This window comes from Lissotriton helveticus, chromosome 10 (assembly GCF_964261635.1).
Source record: "Lissotriton helveticus chromosome 10, aLisHel1.1, whole genome shotgun sequence".
NCBI classification, from domain to species: Eukaryota; Metazoa; Chordata; class Amphibia; order Caudata; family Salamandridae; genus Lissotriton; species Lissotriton helveticus.
In genome coordinates, this window is record NC_136071.1 from 914,889,328 (window position 1) to 914,914,659 (window position 25,332).

General features: G+C 45.5%; 1 protein-coding gene across 1 annotated transcript in view; it reads right to left on the bottom strand.

The window, feature by feature from the left end:
* The window catches only part of LOC144784639 (macrophage mannose receptor 1-like), a 949,320-nt gene that overhangs the window by 128,695 nt on the left and 795,293 nt on the right, over positions 1-25,332 (bottom strand). Inside the window, exons 25-26 of the mRNA XM_078663568.1 lie at positions 11,496-11,661; positions 977-1,129 (exon numbers count right to left, since the gene is read on the bottom strand). Coding sequence (XP_078519694.1) covers positions 977-1,129; positions 11,496-11,661 — 319 coding nt within the window. The remainder of the gene's footprint in view (positions 1-976; positions 1,130-11,495; positions 11,662-25,332) is intronic.

Sequence of the window (25,332 nt, forward strand, 5' to 3'; positions counted from 1 at the left end):
TCATGCCCTTATATAGGTATAAATCACTATGTCCTTATATAGGCGTAAGAATCATAACCATATTTAGACACAGCTCATGCAGTCCAAATAGGGCAGGGCTACTTCTACTAGTTCCGAAAATCTACAACGATTTCTTGGAAAACTCGGCTTCAGCAGCTAGGGACTAATCCCTTCTTGTGAATTCGAGAAAGTTTCTAGTGACCTCTGATCTAGCTGGCTAGCTGGCACACACAATTAAGTCTACTATATTCGATCGAGACCTAGTCGACCTCAGTCCCACGTATAATCTATAGGATATACTATTCCAATGCGCAGAGCCTATTGCGAATATAGGAACTACACTACACTACCTGAGCATCACGCACTGTCCTATATAAAATAAACTGCATGCAAAGCTACCAGACCAGCATATTATTCTCTGTTCCCTGCCTGCACCAAAGCACCAAACGTCATTGCCTGAAAATATGCAACTCTCAACATTTCAATCACATCACCTACACAGCTCTTCTTGCCAAATCCCTCGAACTTTCACAGCCAAAACAGCAACAATATCATTAAAATAGGAATATGCTGCTCTCAAAAGCATAATTATGACCACATCGCCCTGAGTATTCCTCTTGAATAACTCTCACACCATCTACAAGAGCATGTTCTTTATGACTACCTACATCCAGTAATACAGCAGCATGTACAGCCTCTTTGACGTGTTTACATGATCATCCCAAATCATTTCATGGTTCTCAAGGTATGTAATAACACAGAAACAGACAGCAACAATATGTGCTGCAAAACTCTCTCCAGCTAGCATAAAATAATGAGACTAAAACCACTTGAACAGCCACACGTTCTGCAAGGGCAGCCCATATCAATGGAAGATGTCTGCTATACAAATACCTAACATAATATAATTGGTGTTTCAAGGCTGCACACTTTGAAGATACACAAGATGTTTTCATTGTTATATAATGTCACTCACCTAATTTTAAGCATTCCAGAGATGCCTGCGGCCACTCTTTAGTTGAGGAGGAGGATGCAAAGTAATAACAGTGAGCCCGGAAGGGAATCCAAGATTTTGAAAGAGTTTCTGGACAATTTCCAGGATGCTGAGCAGGCTCAGTTGGAGCAACACCTGTTGGTAAATGAAAGCATTTCTATAAAAAATTGTTCATGGATGCCCAGTATTTAATTCCAAACCATTCATTCATTGTTGTTATGGTATAAAAGGAATAATTTCCTTGTATAGCATGGGCTGAGCCCTTTCAATCCTCAAACTCTGCATATATACACCCAAGAATATCCAAAAGGTCAAATAAACAGAAGCAATGTGATGCCTTATATAATATTTACTGCTATTTGTAATTCTGCCCTAAACAGCAGCAGAAAAGGGGCAAGCTGCAGGAAAGCCACTGTAAAAGCTGGCAGCCAACTTGAGATGTATTGGGACACTTTCTTATGTTAAAAACACAAAAGGTGATTGGAGGAATTTGAATTTGAATTTGAAGGGTTTTGTATAGCGCTCGTACACCTGGCGGTTTCTTGGCGCTGACTGGTAACAGCTACTCAGTTGGTCGGAAGAGGGGGGGACGGTAAAGAGAATCAGGATGAAAAGGCTTGGGTAAAGAGAAAAGTCTTGAGATCTCTGCGGAAAAGGGGGTATTGAGTGCAGGATCTGAGGGACAGTGGGAGAGAGTTCCAAAAAGCTGGGCCCGTGGTAGCGAACCTGGAACCACCCCATTTCTTCCGTTTGAAACGGGGAACCACGAGAAGGTGGTGAGAGGAGGATCGAAGGTCTCGTGATGGAGTATAGGGTTGAATAGCTGAGTTGATGAAGGAGGGGGCGGATCCTGTCCTGGCTTTAAAGATAGTGCAGCCGAGATTGAATAAGACGCGCTGCCGGACAGGGAGCCAATGGAGGGAGATAAGAAGAGGGGTAACATGGTGTGATTTAGAAAGGTTAAAAACCAGCCGAGCGGCCTGGTTTTGAACCAGCTGGAGGCGCCTCATGAGGTAGTCAGGCATGCCATGGTAGAGGACATTGCCATAATCTAGGCGAGATGTCACCATGGCCAGTAGAATTAGTTTGAGCGCGTCTGGGGCGAAAAATCGTGAGACTCTGCGGATAGTTCTGAGTGAGAGAAAGGCTGATGACACCACGACAGAGACTTGGGAGTGTAAGGAGAGTTGGTTATTGATTTTGAAACCAAGGGTTTTGACAGAGGATACAGGAGTGGGTGGGGGACCTAGTGATGGGGGCCAGAAGGAGGAGGACCAGGGACTGGAGCAACCACCTGTCAACACCAACTCCGTCTTATCGGGGTTGAGTTTCAGGTGGTTGAAATTCATCCAGTCCTGGATAAAGGTCATGATGGACTGAACCTTGGACATGGACTCTGGGGCAGGGGAAAGGTGGAAGATGAGCTGGAGATCATCTGCATAATTGTACGCAGAGACCTCCAGCTGCTGCAAAGCAAAAATGAGGGGGGCGATGTAGAGATTAAATAAAAGGGGGGATAATGAGGAACCCTGGGGTACACCACACTGGATGGGTAACGATTCCGCAGAGAACTCTCCCAGACGAACCGCCTGAGTCCGACCGCTCAAGAAGGAGGACAGCCATAGTAGGGCTGTTCCTCGGATTCCCGCCGCCTCGACCCGTGAAAGTAAGATGGTATGGTCCACGGTGTCGAATGCGGCGGAAAGGTCTAAGAGGATCAGGGCCTGATGTTGATCGGTGTCCATTCCTTGTCGGAGGTTATCCAGGACTGATGTTATGACGGACTCAGTTGAGTGGGCTGGGCGGAAGCCAGCCTGTCTTGGGGCCAAGGCCCCATGACTTTCCACGAAGTCACTCAGTGTTTTGACCACGTGTCGTTCCAATACCTTTGCGAGGAAAGGCAAGAGGGAGATTGGGCGAAAGTTAGCAGGGTCGGAAGGGTCTGCTCCAGGTTTTTTGAGGATCGGTACGATCACTGCCGATTTAAGTGCTGGGGTAACGACGCCCTGAGCCAGTGAGCTATTGAGGAGCGCTAAAGGTGGTGAGGGGCAGAAGGTGTAGATCTGCTTTAAGATGTAAGCAGGGCAAGGGTCCAGCGGGGAGCCGGACTTGACCAACGGAAGAATTGAGAGAAATGAGTCGGTCGATAGGGGAGGAATTGAGTCCAGATTAGCAGTGGCTGGAGGACGTCGGTGATCAGTGAAGATCGGGGATGGGGGGGGAATTTTAATTTTAATTTTCCTGATTTTATCTAAGAAGAAGTGATTAAGGGAGTCACATAGTGATTGAGAGGGTGATGGTTTGAGTGAAGCTCTGTCGGAGAAGGCGAGGTCTTGGATGATAGAAAAGATTTCTCTCGGCCTGTTCTCCGCTAGTTGGATTTTAGAGGAGAAATAATTTTTCTTTGTGTCTAGTATGGCTTTCTTGTACTGAGTGAGGAGTTCAGTATACCTAGTTTTAGCAATGGGGCAGTAGTTTCGTCTCCATTGTCGTTCGGCTTGGCGGAGAACGAGTTTTTGGTTCTTTAGATCGTCTGAGAACCAGCGGTTTGCGTCTTTAGAGCGCTTGGTTGCGATACGTTTTAGAGGGGCTACAGTGTCGCACCCGGCTCGTAGCCAGTCGGTGATGGCGTCTACCTGGCCAGAGGAGGGTAGCGCAGTCAGGTCGGGGCTGGAAGAGGAGAGGAGGGTCGATAATGCTTCGATGTCGACACGATTCCATGAGCGCGCCCAGACATTCCTCGCAGGAATGGGCTTAGCTGGTGGGACGGGGGCTAGGGATAGGGTGATCAGTGAGTGATCCGACCATGGACATGGGGAGATTGAAAGAGAACTGATCGGGCAGTCGCGTTGCCAGATTTGGTCTAGGATATGACCCAACCTGTGCGTGGGAGTATTGACGACAGATGTAAAGTTGAGCGACTGAAGAGAGTCTGAAAATTCCTTAGACGTGGCGCATTCCGCAGGGTCGGAGGGCCAGAAATTAAAGTCTCCCAGTACAATGATGGAAGAGTGGTTGACAACCAAAGTCGCCATTAGGTCTTGAAAACAGGGGAGGAACGTTTGGGGGGAAGACGGGGGTCGGTACACCAGGACACAGGTCAGAGGGGGAGAAAAGGAAAGGGATCGAACCACTAAACAGTCTGAGGTACCCATGGAGGGGGAGGCCAGGGGGTGGAAAGTGAGCTCCTTACGTGCGATCAAGGCTACCCCTCCGCCAGGCCTGGCCGAGGGGCGGTCGGCTCGAATGGCATAGTAGGTGGGGGGGAGTATCGCCAGCAGGGAGGGAAGAGAACTGTCTGAGAACCAGGTCTCAGTGAGAAATAATAAATCCGGTTGATGGGATTCCAGTAGAGTGAAGAGATCAAGCTGGTGTTTTACTGCTGATCGTGTGTTTAGATACATAGCCGTTATTGCTGGAGGGGGGAGGGCGTCTAGAGGCGGGTTCGAGGAAGTGGTCTTTAGGGGCGTGAACCGGATGTTAGAGTGGACTGACTTGTGTATAGTTAGTAGTCCCAGGTCAGAAATACAAGCTAAGGCAGCGGCAGGTAGAGTCCCCCTACCTTGCTGAGCAATGAGTTGCGAATGGGAGTATTGAATGCGAGGAGCAGGGTATGTGGCCTCGGGTCTCGGTCGGTCGCAGACGGGCGCAGACGGGCTTTCCTTAGGCGCGCCTTCGGCGCGCAAACGGCGCGCCCGCTGCGCTCGTCCGCTGCGCTTCCTGTAGAGGCACATACTTATAGGATAGTAAGTGGATGGGCGGTGGGCGTGGCCTCCGAAGGGGGCGTGGCCTGTCAGTCGGCCGTGGCGCTGGCAATCGCTTTGCGCGCCGGATTTACAACAGCGGAGGGTCCGCTTCTGTGTAGCATAGGCTCTGGGTAAGAGTGCACGTTTTAAAAGCAGAGAAATTCACAATAGACAGTTTTAAAAAAAATGCGAGCGCTCTCCCGGCTTTCCGCCTCAGGAGCAGCGTGTCTAGTATTCTCTTGGGGTAGCATTACAAACCATTGTTCTTTTGGACATTGCCAATGAGAGACCCCCAAAAATGGGGGTCTCTAGTTGGCAATGGTGTGCACCGTTGTCCAAGTAGGGACCCTTGTACCTAGTCAGTGTAAGGGGGATACACTTTTAAAATAACCCCTGCTCATCCCCTTGGTAGCTTGGCACGAGCAGACAGGCTTATCGCAGAGGCAGTGTGTTAAGCATGTGTGCACACATACAGTAATACAGTGAAAATGCCACAAATGGACACCACACCAGTTTAGAAAGATAAGTAAACTTTATCCAAACCAAACAAGACCGAAATGACAAAAATCCCCAATACAGTAATCAAAATGTGACTTTCAAAAGGCAAAAACAGTTCTGTCCATAGAAAATGATGGATGCAACACTTTCAGCACAAAGTACCTTAGATGCGTCAAAACTACAAGCAAAAAAGGGTTGCAGGGAAGGTGATGCTTCAGTTCCTTACACTCAGGGAAGGTGATGCGTTGGTTCTTTTATCCAGGGGAGGGGATGCGTTGGTTCTTCACTGCTGCGCAGGGGAGGTGATGCGTTGGTTTCATACTGTTTCACCCAACAATGTGACAGTATTGGAGCCTGGATGCGATGCGGGATGATCTGCTGTATGAAGATCTGGGATGCGCTGATAGTCTGTGAGGCAGCAAACAGACGCTGCAACGATTTCAGCCGCGTCCCTTCAATGCATCGGTTCTTCGGCTGCGGCGATGCATTGGAAACAAGTACGGATGCAATGCGCTTCTCCTCCATGAATTACTTTTCCAGCTCCCAACAGCAGGAACAACCTTCAGAATCCCAGAACAGCAACAAGCACCTTCTGGCAGGTCAGAACTCTCAGCAAGGGAGCGGGGGGAGAAGTCTTTGTATCCCTGAGACTTCAGCACAGGAGGCAAGCTCTACTTCAAGCCCCTTGCTCAAGCAGGGGACACAGCACACAGCAAAGTCCTTGTTCTTTCCTTCGCAGAAACAGCCACTGCAGGCCAACCCCAGACAGCACACAGCAAAGGCACAGTACTTCTCTTCAGTTTTCCATCTCTTTTCCTTGGAAAATGTTCCTCTTATATCCCAGAAATGATCTAAAAGTCTGGGGTCTAGGCCCCACTTTTTATAGCACATAGCACAAAATCCTTTGTTATCTGGTGGCAGAGAAGCTCTTTGCCCAGCCAACACCAGTTCTGTCCTCTCTGGTACAGTTTCCTGGCAGGAGGTGGAGACAGCATTGTCCAAGGCAGACCAAGCCCATTCAGGTGTGAAAGAAACCACCCCCCTACTCTGAACGCAGCCGAGGTCTATTTGTGCCCAGCCCTGACTCACCCTAAAAAGGCAGGGCACACCTCACTCCTCCAAGTGGCTGTCTGAACAGAATGCACATTCCCAGGCCCTGTCACTCCAAAGCCAGACCGTCAATATAGCAGAGGCACACAGGATGGCTGAGGAAGAAAATACCTACTTTCTAAAAGTGGTATTTTCAAACACAGAATGTAAAAATCATCCTGATTAAGATGCATATTTATATTCTGAGTTTAGGCATACTAAACTTTACCTTCCTTTCTTGTCCCAATGGTAAAGGTATATGTATAAGATGTTATAAATGAACTCCTATTCTGTCCTATAGTACAGATAGCCTTTCAATAGTAAAAAACGTAATTGCCAGTATTTCACTATCAGGACATGCCAAACACATCAGGGCATGTCCTACCTTTCACATATACTGCACCCCGCCCATAGGGGAACCTTCTGCCTACCTTAGGGGTGACTCACGTACAAAAAAAAGGGAAATTAGGGCCTGGCAAGTGGGTGCACTTGCCAGGTTGGCATGGCAGTATCAAACAGTGCACAGACACTGCAGTGGCAGGTCTGAGTTACATTTACAGGCTGCTTATGTGGGTGGCACAATCAGTGCTGCAGGCCCACTAGCAGCATTTGATGTACAGGGCCAGGGCACACACAGTGCTTGTACTAGGGACTGATTATTAAATCAAATATACCAATCATGGAATCACCAATCCATAAACACCATTTACATGGAGCACTTGCACCACAATAATAGGAGGCAAAGGCAAAAAATACAGGAGAAACCCACGCCAATGATGCCCGGTCTAACACCCACCATGCCCCCTTAGTTTGGACCCATGCAAATCAGTCTCAACCAGTAACTGACTGGCTAGGTCCTCCAAGAACCTGAAAACAAGTGACTATAAATGGGTTTTTACCCTGACTTGGAATCTTCAGTCAGGTGCAGCTTGGTTCCTAGTGTAGCTTGTTTGCTTTCTTAGGTCTGCAGAATTTGTGGATGTTTCACATGAGGAGAGATGATGTGAAATGAACTTGAACTTTGCATTACAATTGGCTGACTTTTCACTGTAAGCATGAACATAGTGTAAAGAAAAACCAAGTTTGGGTTAGTCAAAAGGTAGAGACAGCCTTCTTTTGTTCAATTACGGACAAACATACCAGTTTCACCATTTAGCTTTCACATATACTAAGTAGCTCAAAATTGGTGGTCCTATTTCACAAAGTACAATTGTTTCAATTAATAATGTTTTCCATATTATTGTTCACAAGCACAACTGTGGAACCACACTTCTAGGAAAATGATTATTATACACTCCCACACTTCAGGCCTGGTTGTTTGTTGTATCAATACCGCAGCAACACTGCCATGCCCCCACCAACGTCCTTGTCTGCCTATTGCCTCAATTGATCAGCTTTATTAACTTGGATACCTTTACTGGATCCCCACAATGTCCTGACTTTTTTGATCTTTTATGAGGATCACAGCTTTGCGTTAACTTCACTGATTGGACCACAGCTTTCCTTTAATTGCATTCATTGGATTATTGGCCTCGTGGCTGTCCACCCCACCTCTTTACAGTCCTGAAGGAGACTTATTTTTGACGCACATCACTCTGTGCTGTTTCTAGGGTCGAAACATCAACGTTATTGTCACACATGTCCAAACAGTGTGCTTGACCGTAACCTAAAATCTCCATTGGTTCTTGCATTCATGTTAAATATCAGAGGACATGACAGGATTTCTGACTTGTATCTATCTATGCCACCAATGTATGTCATGTACATAGTGCACCACTGATTTCACTTGTCACCCAATGTCACTTCTTCACAACAGTCACCTTTGTATCGTCGCAATACATCTGTGTTTGTGACAGCCATATTTATATACGTTATCTTTTTGAAATAACAAAAGACCAAATCAACTCTGTTTTTGTCAATTCTTCTTCTCCTGGTGTGTTCTTATCTAAAAATTGTTTTTGATTTGTTGATAACAAATTGAGATGCATTGTTGTTTTTGTATTTAATACATAAATCACAGCAATTGTAGTACCCAACGGAACCAACTGTTTTCTATTTCACTAATACCCAGGTTCTGAGGGACACAGGGTCCCCCCATTAACTTTAATGGCCAAAATGGCACCAGCACAGGGACAAAGGCAGGAAGGAGGTGTATTCTTTTAAATACTGCCCTTTCCCTGTCATGCAGGGCAGTGCAGCAAGGTGACCTGCTTGACCTTCTTGTAAATATTCCCCACAATTTATAAAGCCATGCAAGGCCATCTTGTGTGGCCCTAAGTGGCATCATAAATCAGGAGTAACGCAACGCAGCACAACTCGCTGTGTTGTGTTTCTCTGCCCTGAGAAGGCATTCCATGGGCATGGAGTTGGTGTTCCAATGCAACTTCCATGTATTGTGAAGCATTCCCTGATTTACCAAAAGTGGTAGACCTGGGAAAGCGACAAAAAGATACGCCTTCTAATGGGAGGTGTAAAGAGGAGAAGTATATATATATATCTCCTTGTTACTTTCTCTTTCTATGTGTGCTGTATTGTGCAGCACACATAGAAAGAGGAAAATACTGTAGGGGACTGTTTAATCGCAGGAAGGTGCCCCTTTCTGCACAAAAAATAATCCTCCTTAAAATTCAGACACCCTTGCACCATGGTGCTACAGTGCCTGCATTGGCGCTAGGCCGCCAAAAGAGCACCAGCCCAGGGAGAAAGGCAGGAATGCATCATATTTTTTTAAATACAGCATACTCCTGCCCTTTTTCTGTCACACATCGCAGTACAGCAAGGTGACGCCCTGTGCTGAACTGCGCTGCATGACTTCCTTGTAAATATGCCCCCAAGTGTGAATAATTGGAGTTCACTCCGTGGTAAGCTCTTTGGAGTTTACCGCAAGAGGCACTAATTGCAGGCACTCTTGTATGCTGTTAATACAAAGGATGAAGGGAGCAAAGCTTGCAGAGAGCGCAAACCACTGCCAATTGCTCTGGTTAGCTCTTTAATCCATCATTTTCATGTACTATTTGGAAACTTCTATATGAGAACACAGAAATAAAAGCTTCGAAAAAAATTAAACTTTCATTAAGTAAACTCTTTTTAGCTAAGCCGGTCACACACTGAGTTCAAAGGAGAGGCGGCACAATGCTTGTCGAACTGGCTCGATAGTCACAGTGTGAACTGAGCTTTGCTGTCAATTTGGCTGTTTATTTATTTAGACAAAAACTTGCTCAGAAACCTAATTGTTTTGCAAGCTAAAATCATGGCAGAAAGCGCGGAATAATAAACACCATACCATTTTACATTATGATATACCTATCATAATAATGTTGCAGGGATTCTGCTCTTACACAGAACTGTGCACAGAGACTTGGGACCTCAGTGAATTAGGGTGTGCCAATACTCACCTTAGTACCCAAAATCTCCTACCAGACTAGCATCAGTGTCTCATTAGTTCTTAGTCCTATAGCAAAGAAACCAATGATTAGACAGCCCAGAACATGAGACTTGGGTTACCTCAGGCAATGTGGAAAACAAGAACACTCTTTCGTTATACTCTCATACCAGTCCAAAACAGGGAGTAAAAAGAGACACGAGCAAGTTTGAAATATTTATTTCTAACGCCATGTTCTCATGCGCAGCACCTTAGCTAATACAAACAGACATATTATAAAAAACAAGATTGTCAGCATAGTTACTATTCCATAAAATACAAAGGGAGAAAGCATGTTATAATGTTAAATGGAAACAGGTTTAAAATATACCTATATTTCACCCTCCCTTGCCAGTAGGTTATTTTATAACTACAGAAGGTATCTTGGGATTACATAGGTGGCCCCATACCTCTGGTATTTAGCAGAAGTGGATCACATCAAATTCTGCACAAGCTCTCAGCATACGAATGTTCTCCAAGTGTGTGTGATCATGCCTACGCAGTGCATTATTAAACATGCCAATATCAGAGTTGGCCACAGCTGCATATGTGTTATGTCTAGAACGTGCGCTGATCAGTCCGAACAACAGCCGCATTGTTGAAATAACCTTGAAGGCCTCGGCACTCACTGTTCAGACTAAGCTTACCAAGCAAGGCTACTAATATAAAAAAACACGTTATTCTCGTTTGAAGCAAAACACTCTGCTAAACTCTAAACAATTAATAAAGTATGTTCCATGTGCAAAAGGCAGCAGAAAGGAAAAATTGTGTTTAAACTTCTAATAAGCTCATGTCAACCTAACACTGAGTGAATGCAAGGCTCAGCCCCACGACAATAAGAGATCTTTTAATACTCTGTACAAAAATCTATTTACATTGGCAATAACGTTTATCCTGGGTCAACCAACTCCATTTCATAATATCCCACATTTCTAACATGTTTATGCATGTTTGTTTTAATCTGTTTTCATTTTTGAGATAGAATGGGCATACTAAAAAAGGCATGTGAAAAATGACATATATACACACCTAGAAGGGATTAACTTCTATTCACCTTTTAGTCTGTTTACATTTGCTACACTTTGCGTCCTCCCATCTCAGCATAGAGCATTAAATAATGACAAATCCCATGCTAGCCATTGACTCTTCTGCACTGGAAGTGATGGCATTCCTATGATCACTGTGCATTTATTTATTCTTGCTAGTCTTTCCTACAGACAGCTTTATTTGTTTGCTGCAGGCATATTTCTACTGATACATACATATACTTAATTTGGCCCTTGGGTCACCCACTTGCTCATGACTGAAGTTGATGTCTCTCTTTTTCTGTTTATCCCATTCAGGAGCATTGCGGTCCCATATTTCTAACTGGATGAGCTGAATCCTTTCATGGCAGCTCTCAGCGAGATACCGTTAAACCAATAATGGGAGACTCTGTGAGACTGTGCTCAAGTAACAACATTCGGAGCAGACTGAGTGGTGGGTAATCCCTGTGGGGGAGGGTGATCCACTGATGAGGTGGACCAGGAAGCCATGTTGTTCAGTGTCTTGTTTGTTGAGTAAGTTGAAGCCTTACATGCAAGTGTGCAAATCAAGCCGGAGAGCCAATACTGTTTCTGACAGATGATAGGATTTAGGAACACACAATGATAGGCGATAGAGACATATCAGCGACTGCTAACAGTTGTTAAAACAAATTAAACTAATTTCACCATGTCATTAAAATGTGTATAAATTGACTCCTTACCGTCAGACTGCTTACAGACAGAATAATACTTCTTATCACAAGATGATGTCTTCCAACTTCCATCAATATCCAGATATACACACGCTTTTTTCTGCCTTGGTTCACCTGGTGCCCAGTTAGTGTATCTTAGCCTCCAGTTGTCAATCCACCTGTAGTAATCATCAGTCTAAAATGTTTGAGATGAGATGATAAGCTTAATGATGAAAGAAGAAACTAACCTTATTTTAGCAAATAATTAAATGAATGTTAGGCATGAATTAAACCATTTTTCTTTGGCCATCTTAAAGTTATCACTATAGAATTATAGCTAATAAACACCCAGCAACAGTTACATGTCAAAATATCTAGGGCTTAATTCACAAAGATAAGCATAAACGTTTGTGTAAGTTAATGATTGTTTGCTATTCACAAAGGTATTTCATAAGGAGTATCTATTTGACTGTGGAGTCTCTGCACATAAAAGGATAGGACAGTCCTATTTTTTTTATGTGTGGAGATTCCACAGTAGTAAAGAGAATGTAGAGGGTCAGAAATTACCTGCAGAAGGGACACCTGCATCCAAGATGATGATGGGAATTGGGTTCTAGACATGTACCTGAATTTCTGAATGTCATGAATATATATTTCATATAAAAAAGCTGTACGAATTGAAATGCTCACATGTTCCCAATCAAACGTTAACACTTAGTAAATATGGCTACCAAATGTTATCCTATGGAAGCGACTGGCCTCACAGTAGTGAAAAACAATTAAGGAGTTTTTGACTACGCAGATCTCTAAAACTTAAAAGTACATGTCCAACCTCTTAATTAGAATGCACCCTGCCCATCCTCAGCATCTGAGCACTGGCCTAGCACACTTGGCACTAGAGGTGGGAAATCCTTGCACCAGAGAGATTTCCTTTTATTCAGTTCAGCCTTGGAAGCTGGGGAAGATCTTCTGCAGCAACTAATGCTGTTTATTTTTCTCTGAAATGACGATCAACGTGCTGATGTCATTACAGAGAAAATGAAATTGAATTGAGACGATTGCTTCCACCTTCCCCCAGGCCCAAAAGTCTTTCTACCTCCCCCGAGGTACATTGGATGTTTTTACCTTGAATTTTCTCCTGGGCAGAAAGCCCACTAGACACCATGGATTTTGTAAAGTACAGAAATGGTCACCCAGGCATTGGGACTAGCCCCCAAGTATCCCCAGCAGTCCTTCTGATCCTGTTGGGGTCAGATAGGACATGTTTCCTTCTGATCTGTCAATCTGGAGGACAAAACCCTACTAGACTACAAGGGAGTGTATTTTAAGTAGGGAGTGCAAGGCTCGCCCCTCTCCTAGTCTAAAAGTTCTTTCTGCCGTCGTGGGCAGATCGGTGCCCTCAATCTACTCCAAAGTTCATTAGACACCAGGAATTTGTTTAGGTGCCAAAATTGTTAGGGACAGCCGACCCGGTATTGGGCCTAAACACCACTCCCCCAAATAACCCCCAGCAGTTTTTCTGCCCCCCCATTTAAGTCAGATAGGAGGTTTTATCCTCAAAACAAAAGCCAATTAGACCACAAGGGAGTGAATTTGGAGGGGGGAGTGCCCCCCTTGAAATAGGCTTGTGCTCCCATTCTCTTACCCCAGGCCAAAATGTCTTTCTACCCCTCGGGAGCAGATTGGAGGGTGTTACCTGCAATATGCCCCAGTGAGGGGGGCAGAAATCCCTTTAGACACCAGGGATTTGTTTGGTGCACAAATGGGTGGGGTGGACCACCTAGATATCAAGCCAAGCTCCCACCTCCCAAATAACCACCACCAGTCTTTCTGCCTCCTGTGGAGGCATTGAGCCCACTTGACCACCAGGAAGTGTATTTCAAGGGGCAACCCAGCTTCACTGGCAATGGGTTGATGCTCCCCCATCCCAAAAATGTTCTGCCCCATGGGACAGATTAGAAGCAATTACCTCCTACCTGCCCCAAAAGGGGCAGAAAGCCCACTAGACACCAGAGTAAAAAAAAAATGTTTTGGGGGGGCCCATTGAGGCATCAGTCATAGCCCTCACACCTCAAATGACCTGTAACAGTCTTTATGCCCCCCTGGCGCATTAAGCAATCTTTAACACCAATCTGCCTCCCTGTTGGGGACAGGGCAGAAAACCCACTAGAAACCAGGGAGTTATTTATTGCTACAGAGTGTGGGGGTGGCTCTCCCACACATTGGCACCTGCCAATACCAATTTACCTCCAAAAGTCTTTCTGCCCCGGGGGCAAGCAAGAGGCCTTAAACTCCAATTTGCCCTGCTGCGGGTTTTTTCTATGCCAAAAAGGGGTTGGAGGGTGGATTGATGGTGTGTACCCATAATCTGCCCCCTGGCAGGTCAGAAAGGCAAATATCCCTTCCCCCAAAAACAACAGGGATGGAGGCAGCTCACCAAGGCATCACATTGTGCTCCCACCCCAAAACAGGTCCATCAGTATTTCTGCTTCCCCCAGGGTGGATTGAGAGTGTTTACCCAAAGCCTGCCCCAGGGGACAGAAAGTCACTAGAAACAAGGGATTTGAACATGGCATCAAAGCAAACAAAAGACATGGGTGACCTACTTTGGCATCAAGCCAATGCTTGTAACCCAGAATGAGCAATACAGTCTTTCTACTCATATAGCGACTAAAGCATCTCCATCTCTATGGCACAAAGGGAGATTTCTGGGTATTTACTTTTGCATATGGGTAGTAGAGTTAGACTACTTCTATGCTGAATGACTGCACTTTGCGGCCTTAAGTCAGCTGCCACCTGGGGAAACCTACCAAAGCCAGGCATTTCTGAAAGCTAAACACCTATGGCTGTCCAAGATGGCGTGCCTTGAGTGGATCCCATGACATTTCCTTACACATAATGCCCTGAAGATCTCAAACTTTGACTAAAATTGCACATTTTCTCTGCATTTCTGTTATGTAAACTCCCAAAATGTCAACCACCCTGCCTTCCTTCGCTTGTCCCAATACAAATTTAACCCCACTTGTGTGACTGGGCCTAGCATCCCTGATACCAAATGCCCCAAAATGCAATGTGGAGAAATCGATTATAGGGGTAGCTCCAGTATTTGAAACCGGGCTCGGCACCAACGCAGGGAAGCCTGCCAAACCCAGACATTTCTGAATACTAGACATCCAAGAAGTCCAAGGTGGTGTGCCTCACAAGGATCCCATGACATTTGACTAAATTGCTAATTTTCCTTGCATTTCTGTGACGTAAACTTTTGGATACCTCCGTTGCTCACAGAGTTCCTACCTGTTAGAACTGGGGGTCTCTAGTTGGCAGAGGTAGGTACCACTGTCCAAATAGGGACCCTTGCGTCTAGTCAGGGTAAGGAGGAAACCTCTGAGATAACCCCTGCTCACCCCCTTGGTAGCTTGGCACGAGCAGTCAAGGCTTATCAAAGGCGATGTGTAAAGTATTTGTACCAAAACTCACAGTAACACAGTGAAAACATCACAAACTGACTCCACAACAGTTTAGAAAAATAAAGGTATTTAATCTAAACTACACAAGACCAAAACGACAATAATCCAACATACACAGTTCAAGAATATGGTTGCAAAAGAGTTCTTAAGGTTCTTAAGGTTAGCGATAAAATTATCCACAGTTGCGTCACATTTTAGCCACAGTACATTTGTTAGCACAGAAGCTGTAGCGGTGAAAAACAAGCGATGCGTTGCTCCTGAGACCATGGGGAGGCGTTAGCGACAGCCCCGCTGCAGCAGCGGGCTTGTTGCGACGAATCCTGTCTGTATAGGGAGGAAGGCCACTTGTACGGATTCCGGTGCGTAGGTTCTGTAGGAAGTTTTCTCCCGCAAAGGCACGATGCGATGATTCTCGGGTGTTGCCACGATCTCCGGGGCGTAGATGCGTGGTCCAGCAGCGATCTTTCTCTCGTAGCTCCTCGATGCGATGGCTCTGCGCCGATTCCCGCAGCGACGTGATGCGATGATTTCACCCAGCGATAACAGGCTCTGCGACGATGTTCGCAGCGGCGGAAATCTTCCCGTTATCGAAGTGTGCGACATCTTCAGGCATCAGCGACAGGCGCTGCGCCTATCTCGGTCTTCGAAGCGGCGGGTATTTTCTCGATCGTTCGGGTTTGCAATAGATTTTCTGTAGCAAAGTCTTTGAAAGCTTGATTTCCATCTCCCCAACACAGGTACAAATTCCAGAGGCACCACACATGGGCCACGCACTTCAGGAAGGGCAGAACTCTCTCAGTAGAGTTCAGGGAAGCTAGGGGTGAAGTCCTTTTGTTCCTGGGACTTCATAACAGGGAGCCAGCTCTCTCTCAGGCCCTTGGAGATTCCTTCAAGCAATGGGACACAGCACAAAGCAAAGTCATTCCCCTCTCCTTGGCAACAAAGCAACAGCAGGTCTTCCTTCCTCAGTTTCAGCTTTCTCCTTGGCAGAGGTTCCTTCTTGATTCCAGGATGATCTAATTTTCTGTTGTCAGGGGTCCTGCACTTGTACCCCTAAAAGTCTTTGTTCTCTTTGTTCAAGTGGGCCCTGAGCCCTATCTGAACCAGTTCTAGGTGTTCCTTGAGCACTTTGTTTTTCTGGCTTCTCCGTTCCTTTCAGAGTGAGAAGCAGGGTCGTCAGCCGCCCAGCAGGAGGTGGAGCCAGCATTGTGGAAGCCAGGCACAGCCCTATTCAGGCTCAGGTGCTATCTCTTCCCACCACTCAAGTTGCAAATGCAGTCATTCAGCCTAGGGCTGACCCAGCCAGCCTCCCGGGGGCTCCCCAGCCCCTGTCACTCTCAAACCAGACAGTCAATTCACAAACAGGCCAAGGCACACAGAAAGGTCAGACAAGAGAATAGCAACTTTCTGAAAGTGCTGTTCCCAAACACAGGATTTAAAAACAACCTTTCCTAAAAGATGTGTTATTAAATTCAGAGTTCAGGGATACCACACTTTTACGTCCTATCTTGTTCCTATGGGAAGATATGCTGGTAGCCACTGTAGCCAGCATCCCCCATGATAGCCTATGGAGCAAGATAGCCTTGCAGCAGTAAAAAACGAAAATGGCTGTATTCACTACCAGAGCATGTCACCTGCACAAGTACATGCTCTACCTTTCACATACCCTGCACCCTGCCCAAGGGGGTACCTTGGGCCTTCCATAGAGGTGACCAATGTGCACAGAAAGGGAAAGGTTAGGCCTGGTCCGTGGGGACACTGACCAGGAGGACATGGCAGTTCACAGACTGCACACAGGCACTGCGGTGGCAGGCCTGAGACACCGTTTTAGGGCTACTCATGTGGGTGGCACAATCAGTGCTGCAGGCCCACTAGTAGCATTGGTCATCACCAGCCCTGGCTCACTCAGTGCACTTTACTAGGGACTTCTTGGTAATACAAATATGCCACTCATGTACATCCAATTACAATAACAATTTACAAAGAGAGCATATGCACTTTAGCACTGATAAGCAGTGGTAAAGTGCACAGAGTCCTATTGCCAACAGCCACAGGCCAGGAAAAATAAGGGAGGAAGAAGCAAAAAGTTTGGGGATAATCCTGCAAGAAGTCCACATTTGTAAAGCGCACAATCACCCGTAAGGGTCTCTAGGCGCTGGGGGCCGTCGGGAAGATTAAGCGAGCTATTGCCCAGAGTCACATGGTGCTGGGCTAACCTGCCGCCGGAGCTGGGGATCGAACCGTGGTCCCCAGATTCCAGCGTCAGTCGCCCTGGCCGCGACGCCACACCTCTTCCAAAGAAGGGTCAGTTCCAACGCCAGACCTCTTCCAAAGAAGGGTCAGTTCCAACACTACCAACCAACATTCTCCAACTTATTCTGAAATAAATTCTACCTCACTAGTGTGGCTGGGCCTAGTGTCCCTGACAGACACAAATCAAACCAGGATCAGTGAGAGTTGCTGCACGAGACTCCCATTGACCTTGGTTTGATGCAGGCCTGTTGCTGGCACTATGCCCAGGCACACATGTGGAGTAGCATTTCTCTCAGGACAAGTGGGAGAACGCTGGGTGGTAGTTATTTTGTGGGTTCCTGCATATTCAGGAAGTTTACATCACAGAAATGCAAGGAAAATGTAAACTTTTAGGCAAAGTGTGAGTTTTGCAGGGCATTGTGGGTAAAGCAGCTTTGTGAGACACATATAAGACACACAACTCTTGACTCTCTGGGTGTCTCTTTTCTGTAATGTCTGGATTTGGTATGTTTCCTGGATGGCCATCGATCTCAGGCATAAAAAACTTGAAATGTTGGTCTTCACATTGTATTTTGGGAGCTTTACTGTATGGGCCCTAGGCCTACCCACACAAGTGCGGTATAATTTTTATAGGGAGACATGGTGGGAATGGAAGGTGATATGAAATGTGTGGCTCTCAGCAAATTCCCTAACTTTCCGTCACAGATATTGGCCGAAAATATGTTTTGTTAGTTAAAGATTTCCAAGGGCTACTGGGTAAGAATGCCTGGTGAGAGCCACACAAGTCACCCAATCACCCCACCCCTAATTCCCCTAGGTGTCTGTTTTTCAAAAATGTGAAGGTTTTCTAGGTTTCTCAGTGTGCCAACTGAGCTAGAGCCCAAAACCCATAGCTAGCACATTGCAAAATAAGAGTCAGTTTCCAGTAGAAGAATGTGATGTGTCCATTTTGCTTTTTGGTGTCTTTCCTGTTGCGGGTACTGGGCCTATCCACGCAAGTAAAGTACCATTTTTAGCAGGAAACTTGGGGCAATGGTAGGTGGTAGGAAAGTTGTAGCTTCCGGCAGATTCCAGAACTTTCCATCACAGAAATGTGAGGAAAATGTGTTTTTTAGTCAAAGTTTGAAGTTTACAAGGGCTTCTGGGTAAGAGAACCTGGTGACAGCCATGAAAGTCACCACACAAACAGTGGCTTCACCAACAGGTCTTGCATTTGGGACCTTATAAGTGTTTAGCCATGTAGCACATTATCCTGGGTGCTATGCTGCAAGGTATTGAAGAGCTATACAATTACTACACACTGTGTCATACAGTGTGATTCAGGAATATATGCTTGCCTCAGGAAATATTTAGGGACCTATTCGAAGGCTTTTTAACGCACAGGCAGAAAGACAAGTGTCTCAATCCAAGTAAACAGCACTATAACAGTCTATGTATGACTGCATCACTAGAGAGTATTGAACAGTTTATGAAAAAAAGCAGTGAAGTACTTTCCAATGATGGAGACGTCACATCCCTCCTCACCCAGGCCTCTATTGACCAGGCACCTTTCTCCAGAGTTTTCCATTGAAAAAACTGCTCTCACCATCTGTTTACCGCAAAGCCCTCAGTCCCGTCCTCGGTCCCAGGCCAGAGTATAGGAGCACTGATCATAGCAACAACAACAAAATGCTCCCATTCGGCAGGTAGAGGGATAATAATGGATTAACAGGGATGGCATCGCCGTCACTTAATCTCCACGCCCCCCCCCCAAAAAAAGAATTAATCTGACCTTGTGTAATGCAACTGGCACTCATGTAAAGTGCTCCAACAACTTTGTGTCGCTCAAGTTCACATTATATGATAAAAAATGTCTCACAGTCCCTGGGGAGCTGCTGTGAATGTGCTTTGAAATTAGAGCTCTGAGAGCAGGAGTGCAGCAGGAAGAGGTAGCAGGGCAGGCATGCAGCGACGTGGGAGGGACGAATGCTTCTGCCATTTGTTAGGTAGAGGGGAAATAATGAATAAACGGGTGGCCTCTGCATCACATAATCCGCTCTGTTGTGAGGATGGAATGGTTCTGTCCATAGCCAGGGTGGGCATGTGCTAAGGATGGAACCATTCCATCCTCATACCTGCCCATGGGAGAAGCGATGGCACTCCCCCCATTGGCCGCCCATTTAACCCGCCAAACATGGATGGCAGCGGAAGTGCTCCCACTGCAACCCCTGATCCCCTCCCCCATGGCGATCTGATGACGTAGGCTCTGACGTTATGAAAAGCTGCTGGACGTTCTGGAACCCATTTAGCTTCCAGTGTGTCTCTGCATGCCCAGAGGCACTGAGGAAGAGGAATGTATCTTTGCAGGGGATTCCTGTTGCACATTCGTGCATGGGGTCACAATCGTGCAGCAGGAATGCCACCATTAGCACCAAGGATTTGTTTTTTGGTGATGGAAGCGACCCCTTAGTGTAGGGTTGTTTCCAAAATGTAGGTACAGAGAATCAGCCATTTTCTGCTCCTCAGGGGGGGTGGCAGAAAACTCACTAGCACCGGGGATATTGTTAAATTATGTTTGGGGGCCGTCACCTAGGCAAGAATCAGCCCTATAAGGTATAATCTTTTTTTAAAATCACTTTTGGCAATTTTATGCCCTCCCTGAGGGCATATTGACTGTCTTTAGAGGCCGATCTGCCCCCAGGGAGAGGCAGATAACCCACTTGCACCAGGGATGTCTTCATATTATGTTTGGGGGTGGTCCCTTGGGCAAGGAACACCCATATTGGGGATATTAATTTTTTAAACAACTTTTGACCATTTTCTGTCCCCCTGGGTGCAAATCAGCCCTATTTGGAGGCCCATCTTCCCCCAAGGGGGGCAGAACACCCACAAGCACCAGAGATATGTATATATTATTCATTGGGGTGGACCATTAGGCAAAAATTTCCTCAAATTGGGGCTGAAAATTGTTTTACTTACTTTTGCTAGTTTTCTGCCTCTCAGGGGGCAAATCAGCTGTCTTTGTAGGCCCATCTATTACCTGGTGAATTGCAGAAAACCTTCTAGCACCAGGGATATGTATATATTTATATTAAAGAGTGGCGCCTTTGGTAAGGGTGCCCCAATGGGGAGGTATGTGTCATTATTTATGTTTGCCTGTTTTTGTGTCTCCCACTAGGTTGCAGATTGGCCATATTTTTAGGCCCATGTGCCCCCAAAGGAGGGAGGCAGATAACCACTAGACACCAGGGAAAGTTTTTGTTTGTGTCTGGAGTTCGTATGGCAGTGTGTTTGGACTTGAGCTTGGCTGGTGGGGTGTGTGGACTGGCCTTTGGGTAGGGACATAGCCCTTTATAATGTTAACCGTTTTATTTCTTTTCACTTGCGTTTGTGATTGCAATGTTTTATTTCTCCTTTTTGTTCTGGTTCAAAGCGTTTGTTTTTGTTTGCTGTTATTCCTGCTTGCAGTTTCATCACTGGGAGATCTGCAGTCTGTGTAGTTGCATGTGTTTGGTAAGAAAACATTTACTGTAAATAAGTATCATTTACCTTCAGAAATGCGTTTATTGTAAATGGTGTGATGAGAACAGCATGTTTAGCTTCTGTTTTATTGTAAGTGAAAATCTCCTTGCATGTGTGCACAATGTGTATTGTGTTGTCTTGTGATTCATTTCTTTTGTTTTTTCTTTCTAGTAGAATATCGTTGGTTTTTAGGGTGTTTCTGCAGAGTAATTGCTGGTGAGTCTAGCTGTCTCAGGCGAGTGCGTGGTATTGTTTTAGAGTATATAGGTCTTTGTGATAAAGCCACACTTGATTACTTATTCTACACAGTATTGGTTGATGTTAACTTGTTTGTGATGTTACTTTTCCTAGTAAGGGTAATGTCTAGCCGCAGGATGACCACTCAGCAGCTTGTTGGTATGCTTTTCAAGCCTTCCTCTGCCCATAATTCAGTCACTGACTCTGCATCTGAGGCAGAGGAGGAAGCGGAAGATTTTGGCAGTGAATTTTCAGTCTGAAAGAAATCATCTAATGATGAAGCCACTCTCAGTGAAGATGAAGTGCCTGTTTTAGAGGAGGACACTGGTGTTTGGAAAGTGCAGCAATAGGCATCTGGATTGCATCCTATGGCTACAAGGCTTCCCACTGGAAGAGCTAAACTCTGGGCTTCCCCAAACATGGTGCATCCAGCATTGCCTGCCTTTACTGGTGTTGCAGTGTGTAGACGGAATACTGAAAACCTTTTGCCTATACATTTTTTTCAGTTGTTTATGGACGATGTATTTTTGGATGAGTTTGTTGAGCACACTAATTTGAATGCTGAACAGCATCTGAGGGACAACAGTGCCAGACTTAAGCCCCACTCTAGAGCTACCTGGTGGACTCCCACAAATCTAGATGAGTTGAAGAAGCCTTAGGTTTATCTTTTTAGATGGGCATGATATGGAAGGCATTGCTGTCTTCATATAGTCTACAAGTCCCTTAATGGCAACGGCTATATTTCCTCCAATCACGAGTTGTGGTAGGTATTTCCTTCTGCTTTGGATGCTGCATTTTGTTGTTAATGGTTTAATGTTGCCACAAGATCACCCTGATTTTGACTGTCTTTTTAAGGCTCGGCCTGTCTTTGATCACTTGTAGATCGTTTTTCAGAGATCTATGCTCCAGGGAAAGAAATAGCTGCGGACAAGTCTTTGATCCTGTTCAAGGGCCATATGTTTTTTTGGCAGTACATTCCTAGCAAGAAGGCATGTCATGGAATTAATATGCACATGGTGTCTGAGAGTCGGACTGGATATGTCTATAATTTCTGAGTGTACATAGGTGGGGATTCCAGTATTGATCCTTCTGGTTGTCCGTCCACTTTCTGAGTTAGTAAGAAAATTGTGTGGGGACTTGGTAGGGGACTTTTTGACACAGGTCACCATTTATATGTAGATACCTTCTACACTGGTGTGCAATTGTTCAGGGAATTGGTCAAATTTGACACTGTTGCTTGTGGCACAATCCGTTTTAACCATAAAGGTTACCCAAAATAACTAATTTGGGAAAAACTTGAGAGGCGACAGTGCAGTGCTTTGCGTAATGATGGACTTCTAGATGTGAAAAATGCAGACAGCAGAGATGTGTATGTGCTCACTGCCATCCATGATGAAAGTACTTCGCGTGTGACTGTTTGGAGTTTAGGTTGCTGAAGTGTGCAAACCTGTGTGCATTTTAGACTATAATAGGTAAGCCTGGGCGGAGCTGGCCGAGCGGCACTACGCGCAGGTCCACTGAGTTGGGGACCAACTCCGCCTCCAAACCCCTTGAAAGAATTACATTAAATATTAACGGTGGGCGTAGTTCGCGAAGTAGCGCTACGCGAAGCTATGCGAAGTGCATTTCGCACTACGCGAACTTCACGTAGCAGTATGCGAGCTGCGTAGTAGCATGTTCGCACTTTGCAAGATGCATTTTCAATGATTGCACAGTGCGAACAAGCATCCGGCACTGTGCAATCATTGAAAACGGCATCTTGCACAGTGCGAGCTGTAGTTTTCTGCCGCTCTAGTAGATTTTTACTCGAGCGGCAGCTTTCTCAACGCGAACTGGTAGTTTCTCATTGCGAGCGGTCGCGAGCATGCACGATCACTCGCAATGAGAAACCTGACCTACCCGCGTTGAGAGTCTCGCCGGGATGACATTTTGCTTGCTCGCGGTCGCGAACATGATGTTGAGGACCGCGAACAAGCAAAAAATGACCGCTGCACTAAGCTACGCTGCGCTACGCGTGTTCGCACTGTGCTATGTGCAGCTCGAGTAGTGCGAAGATGCGCAAACTTCGCAAACTACGCGAGCGTAGCGTAGTGCTTCGCTCAGGGTTATTAAATATACTTTTAAGCTTTAAAAAATCAACCTTAACTGCGGCATCCCTGTGCTGCCGTCCTCCTCTTCCTTGGTTACACGATGATCTGCTCATGCGCACGTGCCCGCGTATTTCTCAAAAGGACCGCACGCGCAAGAGCAGCTCATCGTGAAACCAAGGAAGAGGAGAACGGCAGCACAGGGATGCCACAGTTAAGGTAAGTGTTGTTTTTTTAACCTTTAGAGTAAATTTAATGTAATTCTCCTAGGGAGGGTGGTCAGGCAAGGGTCCAAAATCCACTGCTAGACGCATTGCAAAAAAAGGGTAAGTTTTCAGCGGAAATATTTTATGTGTCCACGCTGCATTTTGGGCGTTTTCTTGCCGCAGGCACTACGTCTACCCACACAAGTGAGGCACCATTTTTATCGGGAGACTTAGGGCAAAACAGAATAGAACAACAAGTGTTATTACCAATTGTCTTTCTATGCATTTCTGCCTTCCAAATGTAAGACAGTGTGTAAAACAATTCAGAGCTGCTTTCAAACTCCATAGATTGTTCCGATTTTGGAAATAAATAGGTTTCCTTGTAACCTATTTTTCACTCTTTATTTTTTACTAAATGAATTGCTGTATACTCGGCACACGATGTAAAACCATTGGAAGGTGCAGCTCAGTTATTTGCTCTGGGTACCTCAGATTCTTGGTGAACCTAGAACCCCTATATATCCTGGCAACCAAAATGCTCCAGTGGATGTAACAGTATATTACTTTAAAATATCTGCCATACTTAGAAGAAGCAACAGGTGAAAACTTAGGAAAAAAGGTTTTTTTTTTAACTCAATTTCAAAATTATTTTTATTTCAACCGTTGCTTTCTATAGGAAAACCTTAACGAATGTACACAAATGATAACTTGCTGAATTCAGATTTTTGTCTAGGTTTCACAAATGTATAGCTTGCCGGGAACCATTATTGGTTTCAAACCCATTTCTACCACTAATTGGAAGCAGGTTGAACTCACAAAAAATAGGTCAAATAGGCTATATCCTAGTAAAATTCCAAAACTGCTTAGAACATTTTGGTTTTCTGACAAAAGTCTGCCTGTTCCTGAAAGCTGGGAATATGGTGATTTTAGCCCTACAAACCCTTCATTGATACCATTTGCAAGGAATAAAACAGAAGATTTCTTCTGCAGCACTTTTCCCCCCCAAAAATCTAAATGTTGCTGTATTTCTGCTAATTTCTTGGTCGCTCTTCAGAGGAATCCACAAACCCTTGGTACATTTGTAATCTTCTGGAAAACAAATGTGTTGTGGATACCTTATGTGGACAGAAAGGTATGGGGCCCTAGACTCAAACTACCCCTAATAGCCCAAAAAAAGCTAAACACAGGGGGTGGGGGGGGGGGGGGGAGGCCTTGCAGCAAAGGGGAAGCAAAGGGGTTAATCTCTACGTACCTAAAAACAAAAAAATGAACCTGACTTTGAGTTATGTAATGGGTGATTTTGTAAAGCACTTCAATACCTTTGGGTCAGTCGAGTTCATGAAAATGCCCCCAAAAATCCACTGACATTGTGTAATCTAACAAGCACTTATGTAAAATACACTAACACCTTCGGGTCACATGAGTTCACATTATATAAACAAGCGTCAGAAAAAACGCAACTGAAGTTGCCCAAGCCTTGCCCTTAACTGTGCCTTGCCCGTAACTGTGTCTTGCTGTTAACTGTGCTGCAAGTTTGGACTGCTGAAGATCCAGTGACCGAGGCTCGCTAAAGCAACAAGCAAGAAAGCAAGAGGGTTATGGGGAAATCCTCGGACTTTGAAGTCAGAGAAAATAAAAGAGGTGATTTCGAAAACAGCTTCTGAAGCGCCTGCCATTTCATCTGGATATTTGAACGGGATTGGGAGATTGAGTAATGGGCTGTGAAGCTGAACCACCAAAGATGGGCAAACAGTGACACAAGCAAGAATCAATGAAAAAATAGTCCCCAAATCAGCACATAACACATAAGCGCAATGTTAACAGTAATTGGGCAGTGCTCTGTGGACAGAATCCAAGCACAAAAAGGAGGGACAAAGAGGAAGAATTAACCATTACCAAGCAACCATTTTTGAACGGGGGAGATGGGCCGAAAGTTCTTGAGGTCCTTGGGGCCCGCCTTGAGTTTCTTGAGTAAGGCGTTGATCTTGGGGTACTTCCAGCTCGCCGGGAAGGTTGCTGTCTCGAAGGAGATGTTGATGGCTTTCCAGAGATGGGGTGTGATGGCTGTGCTGGCTTTGTTAAAGATGTAGTGTGGGCAGGGGTCTGACAGGGATTT